This window comes from Miscanthus floridulus, chromosome 9 (genome assembly GCF_019320115.1).
Source record: "Miscanthus floridulus cultivar M001 chromosome 9, ASM1932011v1, whole genome shotgun sequence".
Taxonomy (NCBI): Eukaryota; Viridiplantae; Streptophyta; class Magnoliopsida; order Poales; family Poaceae; genus Miscanthus; species Miscanthus floridulus.
The window spans coordinates 84,847,345-84,854,935 of record NC_089588.1 but is presented as its reverse complement, the minus strand read 5'-3'; the positions used below and the strand labels follow the sequence as shown (position 1 = coordinate 84,854,935).

General features: G+C 43.8%; 1 protein-coding gene across 1 annotated transcript; it reads left to right on the top strand.

Annotated features, from left to right (window-relative positions):
• Positions 1-5,848: 5,848 nt before the first annotated feature.
• LOC136480205 (predicted GPI-anchored protein 58) lies at positions 5,849-6,379 on the top strand. Its single transcript, XM_066477821.1, has one exon. It carries the CDS (start codon positions 5,849-5,851, stop codon positions 6,377-6,379), a length of 531 nt encoding a protein of 176 aa, XP_066333918.1.
• The last annotated feature ends 1,212 nt before the right edge of the window (positions 6,380-7,591 follow it).

Below are 7,591 nucleotides of genomic sequence, written 5' to 3'. Positions count from 1 at the left end.
AACTTTGTTTAGGTCCCAAACTTGTATTATTATGGGACGGAGGGAGAAACTCATAATGCATCTCTCCTTCTAGACTTGCAATGATTTTTGCTTGTGAGGCGTCGATCAGATGCTCAATCCTCTCCCTACCAGAGCAGAACCTCGCTGTCTAGCGTCTCCATCAGACGACGACAATAAGCCCCAGCCGTCCACCTTGGTTTCAGCGTTGAAAGCACCATCGCAGTTTACTTTAAACAAGCTAATATTAACATATGCTCTAAAAAGAAGGAACTTGAATTTTTAGCCTGAAGCGCTTCGAGTCTTCACGTTTTCGCCAATATATGCTCATCAGACTTCAGACATGATCTATAAATACAGCACAGTTGTTTAAACAAGTGTCGTACGTGCCGTCACATTTGAAACGCCTTGTATGCTTGATTCAGTTGGGTGGGGACATGTCATGAAAAGAGTGTTGGCACGTGCCAAGCTCCTTTCTTGGTCCTTTCACACGTGAGACAAGGCCATCACCGTTTTGCATTTTAGCACTTCTTTTTACTAAACACCCGGCTTTGTCTTCAGCCTTCTACGAGCCCTAAATAGTTACTCAACTTTGCCGCTAATTATCATCATTTTGTTTGCAAATCACGCAGTACAAACAAACACTTATATACATGGTAACATGCATACACTTCACCCTATGAATGCACTCATATAACCTACTCTTATGTGCACCTTAAAAAAAGGCAGATATTGAGAGTGATGAAAGCACTATAGATGCATTGCTGTTGACGCGCACGTCATCTATCACTAAAATAATAATGTCATTAAATTTCATAATAAATCTAGAAAATTGCTAGCACCCACATAAGTCGAGAATTTGAACCCATATGTCAGGTTCCACCATAGAACGTGACAAGCTAAACTACGCTCAATTCGCCCATAATTATCAACATTGACTTCAATTTGGAAGTTACTCCTTTGCCAAGGCTTTTGGTTAGTTTAGTAAGTTGGTTGTTTCTCTTGGATGTGTTGCAGCATGTTGGCTTCTCACAGTATTGGAGGGGGCGGCTAGTTCCCTGAACTCACCTCTCAAGCCATGGATTCGCCTCGAGCGTCGAGGAGGCATCATGCAGAGATTTCCCTAAGAAGGTGACCCGACGCAAGCACCGTAGTCCTCAGCAACGGGTGGTGTGGGAGTGGGAACATGAGAATTAGCAGGGACGGACCTACAGGGTATGCAGGGTGGGCCACCGCATACCCTGGGGTCCGTTAGTCATAGAGATAGGTAGAAATTTTCAATGTAAAAAAAAAATTGCATAAGAAATTTTTTTGTTTTACTGAATTACATAAGAATTTTTTTACTGCGCATACCCAGAGGTAAAAACCTAGGTCTGTCACTTAGAATTAGCAGTGGATGGTGTGGAGAGGGGTGGTGCGGTGGTGTGGGGAGGGAGGCAGCGGACAGAATGAGAAGTGCTCCGTAGGGATTCAAGAGATCCAATGCAAGTACCAAACTGCTTGTGAATGGTTGACCAGGGCATAGAATCTTCCAGGTGCGACCATTATGACAGGGAGATTCACTGTCACTGATGCTTTTATTCATCATCATGGAGGTGCTTATTCTCTAGTGCAGGGGTGTTTGGTTCCACCTCCTAAACTTTAGTCACTGTCCCATCGGATATTTGGACACATGCATGGAGTATTAAATATAGGCTATTTACGAAATTAAATGCACAGATTGAGACTGTTTTGCGAGACAGATTTTTTAAGCCTAATTAGTCCATGATTTGACAATGTGGTGCTACAGTATTAGTATCCGAATGACAGATTAATTAGGCTTAATAAATTCATCTCGCGGATTACTGACGAATTCTGTAATTTGTTTTTTTATTAGTATCCGAACACCGCCCTATGCGACACCCCCATATGACACCTCCTAGACTTTAGTCCCTGGATCCAAGCACCCCTAGGTCAAGTTGATCCCCTAGTTCTATTAATCGTGTGGAGGATTTGGAAGGAAAAAATTAGTAGTTTTTTCACAATGAGGTAAAGACTCTAGTATCTCTAGTACAACTGATTGTGGAGGAAGGAAACGATTGGATTATGGCCACAAATCATCAATTGTCATTCAGGTAGGCCTATTTAGACCGAAAACTGAGAACCGACCCGACCCAAACCGAAACCGAACCGAATTGTCGGTTTTTTAGTTCGGTTTTGGTTTTGGGTTCTAGAAACTACGGTTATCGGCTCGGTGTTCGGTTTGCACGTGACAGGAACCGAAGAACCGAGCAAACTGAACACTCCACGTCTCTAGATAGATCAACGATGCCGCAACGCACCTCTCGCTAGAGCACCTCGGCCCAGTTAACAGGCCTACTTGGCCACTCCACATTTCCACCCCTCCCGAGCCAATCCGCTCCGTCCCTCACTTCCTACCCCCACATGGCCACGCGAGACACCGGGGGGAGACAATCAGACAAGCCACTTGGCCACTCCAAACCCTATCCTCTACCCTGGCAGCGCGGTGCTTACTGCTTACTTGTCATCATTGGCACCTTTATTAATTACTCAGCTACTTGATGCATGTTGGTTAGGTTGCACCCTCCTACTATTTTAGTCATGTAAATTTGTCTATTTTTGTTTGCAGACCCTGGTCGTCATCTTGGTGGTGCTCGTTAACTTTCATAGTTGAATAAACCCTTTATGCTACCTGTTGTACTATTGGTTCTATTCATCTTCCTCTTAATGAAATGTATGCTAAGGCATACAAAAGTAGCTAAGTCTACAACTCCTCGATAATATTGCTAATTGTGGCTTTCCTTTTATTTTTGCAATCACAAACGGGTGCTTATTTACACACAAACAACTCCACGTATGTTGCACACCAATGAGTAAGCTTCTTATCATTCCCTATCAGTGGTACTCAAGATGATAGGGAAGATTGAGCAAATTTGTTTTGTATTTCAATGTTCCCCATCAGGTCATCACTTAAAAGCTCCATATATAAGACCTCAGACATGGAATAAAGGTAACAACTATTTTACTAAATTTACACTAGCCATGACTTGAACTTGAGGTTTCTAGTCATAATACCATATATATTAAGTTTCATGCACCAATCAACAGTTCAACTCAAAAACCTAAGTCAAGGAAATAGTGGTCTTTTTATACTTCAATAGTTACCTCGATGCAACCGCACACCATAGCTAGCAATTGTTGGTCTAACAACGCCATGCCCAACCCTCTAAGCCTAGGTGCCATCTTGGGCACATATATCTCTCTTAGCCCACTTGTCACTCAAACCTCAAACCTAACCTCACAAAAGCTTAATGTTATCATTGCATGCAATTGGCCATCAAATGTTCTCTTGGCCATCTTTAGTCTAATACATATGAAAAGTGTACACCTTGAAAGAATTGATTGTGCAAGCAAGGGTGTTTGAATTATTTGGATATTTTAAAAAGGGTGAGCTTAAATAAACTTAGCATACAAGTCTAATAATCCACCATGCATCTTTTGACCTAGAATACTAGTAGAGACAACTTTATGAATGAACATAGGTGGAATGCTCCAAGGACATGACATAGAAGAGCAATAACAAGTAAAATTACGAAAATAAAAGTGTGTGAAAGGAAATGCCAGAAGGAAAGAGTGGGCTTGATGACACCAATTTTTTCATCAGGTGTCAAGAGAAGATAGCACTTTCCCCTAATCCTCACTGTAGCACCAATTAAGGGTTTTGCTCCACCTTGAGCCACCAAGACTCAATTCTTACTAAGAATGTCCTTCTCCATATCCAAAATGATGAGTTGCAAACCATGTAAAGCTACAACTGGAAGGCTCCTAAATCTCCAAGAGCTCACCAAGTTTTCTCCAATCACCAAGACAAGCTAGGTACTGTCAATGACCAATAATAACAAACCTTGAGCATAGTTGACCGAGAACAAGCCCAATCAAGAGCTAAATTATACTCATTCCTCTCCTTGCACTAATGTAGCCTCTGGTAGGAGGTGTATTGCTCAGGTAGCCAAGAGCCACTTAATGTATGTTTGTGGAGGGGGTGTAAGCAGGGTAGAAGTCAAAGAGTAGTCACTGTCAAAAATCCTAGAAACACCTGAGCACCGAATGATCCGGTGCACACCAATAGTCTTTTCTTTCTCTTCTTCTTTTCCATTTCCCCCTTCCTCTTCTTCATCCATGCAAAAAAATGTTGGGGGAGGGGGTTGTGGTGGGTGGGTGTGCGGGGGTGGGGGGGGGGGGGGGGGGGGGGGGGGGGTGTCTCCCTTGTTCATGTGAGGTTAGAGTGGCTCGTTTCGTCCCTCTACTTGCAAACCCAATACCATTATGATCTAACTTAGCTTGTTCCTTTACAACAAATTTGTTAGTTATAACTATGTTTTCATTAATCATCGAAAGACTTACCACTTACCTAGGAGCCTAGATGCTTACAAAACTAATGCTAATGAGATTTATTTGAAAAACAATAATGATGTTTCCCTTTAGAATTACTCTTCTTTTTTAATCCTTGTTTTGGCAACATAGTCCCGCTCTTTCTTTGGAAAAGAAAAGACATAATACTAGTCCTTTGTTCAAGGTACTAGTGTCAGAGCATCTCCAATAGTACCCAAAAAAATAAATGGTAACTCAAATGAGTTTTCCATGTGGCTAAAAGGAGTTGGAAGCACAATTTTTAGGCTCCTCCAATAATTTGTAAATCTTGCTACTAAAATATAGGAGATAATTTTGTATCAGCAATCCTAGACTATTTTCAAATCACCCTAACCACTTTTATACTTTCTTTCTCTCTTATATATTTGCATTGAGAACCATGCCCTACTCCTTATTCTTTCCCACATCCTTTCACCTCCAAATTGGCCGATCGATGCGCTCGTATATTGTAACACCCTAAAATTTGAATTTTTGGAAATAGAGCTAAAATCAATTAATTGAGAATTTATGTGCTCATGAAAATATAGGAAAATAAAAAAAATTATTAATTTAAAATTCATCATAAGGTAACAACATGTTTGAGCATACATGCCATTGCATTTGATTTATTTGGTTGAGTGGTTTGACTGGAAATTCAAAATGGATTAAATTTCTTTTTGCAAATGAAATAAAAAATGGCTTTGAAATAAAAGAAAAGAAAATTTGAAAATAAAAGAATTGTGGAAATTTATGTTTGAAAACTTACTAAAATTGTTCATTTTATTTGAGTTGAAAAGTATATTCAAAACTTTATTTGACATTGCATTTGGTTCATATTTGAATGTGGTTTGAAAATAGGAAAACAAAATAAAAAGGAAAAATCTTTTTTCTCTCCATTCTGGCCAGCCGGCCCGCTTGGCCTGCTCTATCCTTCTCGCTCAGGCCCTTCTCGAGCCAGCCCAAGTACTCCTCTCTCTTCCTCCCGCGTGGCCCGTTTCTCCGCTCGGCCCTACTGGCCGTTTCCCTGCTTGCAGCGCTTGCTCTTGGGACCGGCCAAGTTTCCTCTCCCTGTCGAAGGCCGCAGCTGTAACACCCTAAAATTTGAATTCTTTTTAAAATAGTAAATTTGATTTAAATATGCAATTATATGTGCATTTCAAATTTAGGAAATAATATTTCTTTTATGAAATTAAAAGAAAATACAAGAATAGAAACATGTTGATGCATTCATGCTATTGCATATTTATTTCTGTGACGGGTGGTTTTGTTCAAATGCTAAAAGATTCTAAAAACCTTTTGAAAATGAGTTTGAAAATTTTATTTATAAAAAGAAAAAGGAAATTTCCTTCCATTCCCTCCCTTCCTCAGTTTCGGCCCGCAGGCCTTTCTTTCCGCCAGCCCAGCTCGGCCTACCGCTGGCGCACCGTGCCGGCCCAGCTTCATGCGGCCCAGCAACAGCCGCCTCGCCAGCCCAGCAACCCCGCCAGCCGCTCAGCCCAGCCCAGCCGTCGCTCTCGGCCCAGCAGCCGCGCGCCTCGGCGTCGCCAGCCCAGCAGCTGCAGCCCCGCCGCGCCTACGCCCGCACCAGGCAACCGCCCGCACCCAGCCGCTGACGCCCGGGCCCCACCTGTCGGCGCCGTCCCCTACCCCGCGCAGCTCGGCAACCGCCCGCGCCCGGCGTCTGAGCAACCGCCGCCCACGCTCCGTGCATCGTGGGAGCGCCCCCCTCGCGCCCCGGCCGCTACAAATAGGAGCCGAGCCCCCCCTCGCGCGCCCCCTGCTGCCCCCGCTCCAGTTTTTGCCTCGCTCTTGGCCGCAACCGCCGCACGGAGAAGCTCCGCCGGCCGCCGACCTCACCTCCTCGCGGGCAGCCGTCCCCGAGCCGTCTTCGCCTCCATTCTTCCCCGCGGTGAGAACCCCTTCCTCTCCTCTCTCTCCCCATGCAACTTATTTCCCATTTTGTAGGCCGTAGACCTTGTTTTGGGTGCGTCCGCAAGCTTTCGGCCGCCGGCCATGGTGCCCGCGCCCCGGCCTTCCCCTCTGGCCGTCTTCTCGACCTGAGCGTGACCCCCCTACTCCCCCTGAGCTCTCGGGTGCCCTCGGTTTCTCGTTTGGCGGACCCTAGCCCCCTAACCGAGCTCGCCGGCGTGTTCCTTGCCGCCGGCCATGGCTGAGCCTCGCCGGCGACCCTGTTCCGGCCGGCCAACCCCCCACGTCTAATCCTAGCCGCCCATCGCGTGATCAACGGCCAGAAATAGAAGATACCCCTTCGCGGGTGAATTTGCATAAGAGCCCCTGGATTTTTCTAAGTCCTAACCCGCGGCCCAAAACGTATTTCCCCGAATGCGTAATCTCGATTAGAAAGCGTAAACTCCACGGCTTAAGTCAAAAGTATGCTTTCAGTATTTATAGAAATGCCATTTGAACTATTTCGCTTATAAAATTGTCGTTTTAACTCCGAATTGATCCATTCAAATCGCGTTAGCTTCGTAATTTCATAAGCTACATGTTGGAGCTACTGTTAGTCAAGTTTGGAACTTTTTAATTTCATGATTAGATTTAATTAAATATATGGCTTTAGGAAAACCCATTTTAATCATAACTATCGCATTTTAGCTCTGTTTTTCGTGAACTTCGCGTTGACGTGATCGTAGCGAAACGTAGATTGGTTTTACAAACATTTTATCTTGATTTCAATACTGTTGATGTACTGTTCTAATGATAGGAATGTTTGCTTTACATAAATGCTTTTGGAATGTTGTATGTTGCCATGTTGGTCGCGTTCAGATGGTGAGGAAAACGTTGGAGACCAAGAACTCTTCGACGACTAGCAGGACCAGCACGAGTTTGTGAACCAAGGCAAGTATAACATGGGCCTTCCTTGATGTCCTATTTCACTTTAAGCAATTACTCATTTGCATGTGTCTAATTTTGATACCCGTAAGGACATCCTAGTGATTGTTATCCTGTTCCTTGTCTCCTATGGGTTAAATGCATATAGGTAGATTGCTAGTGCTCTAACTGTACTTGATATACATGTTGATGAATGATACTATGGAACAAAGTGAGTAACATGATTTATAACAACTGTTCCATAGGGCGAAAGTGCAATTGACCTTTGTTCATGTTGCTCCCGACCCTCCATAAGAACTTATCTGTCGGCAAAAGCTGGGACTGATAGTGC

Bases quoted from the DNA above. Each gene is read 5' to 3' on its own strand.
- LOC136480205 (XM_066477821.1), top strand. From the start codon at position 5,849: ATGCGGCCCAGCAACAGCCGCCTCGCCAGCCCAGCAACCCCGCCAGCC.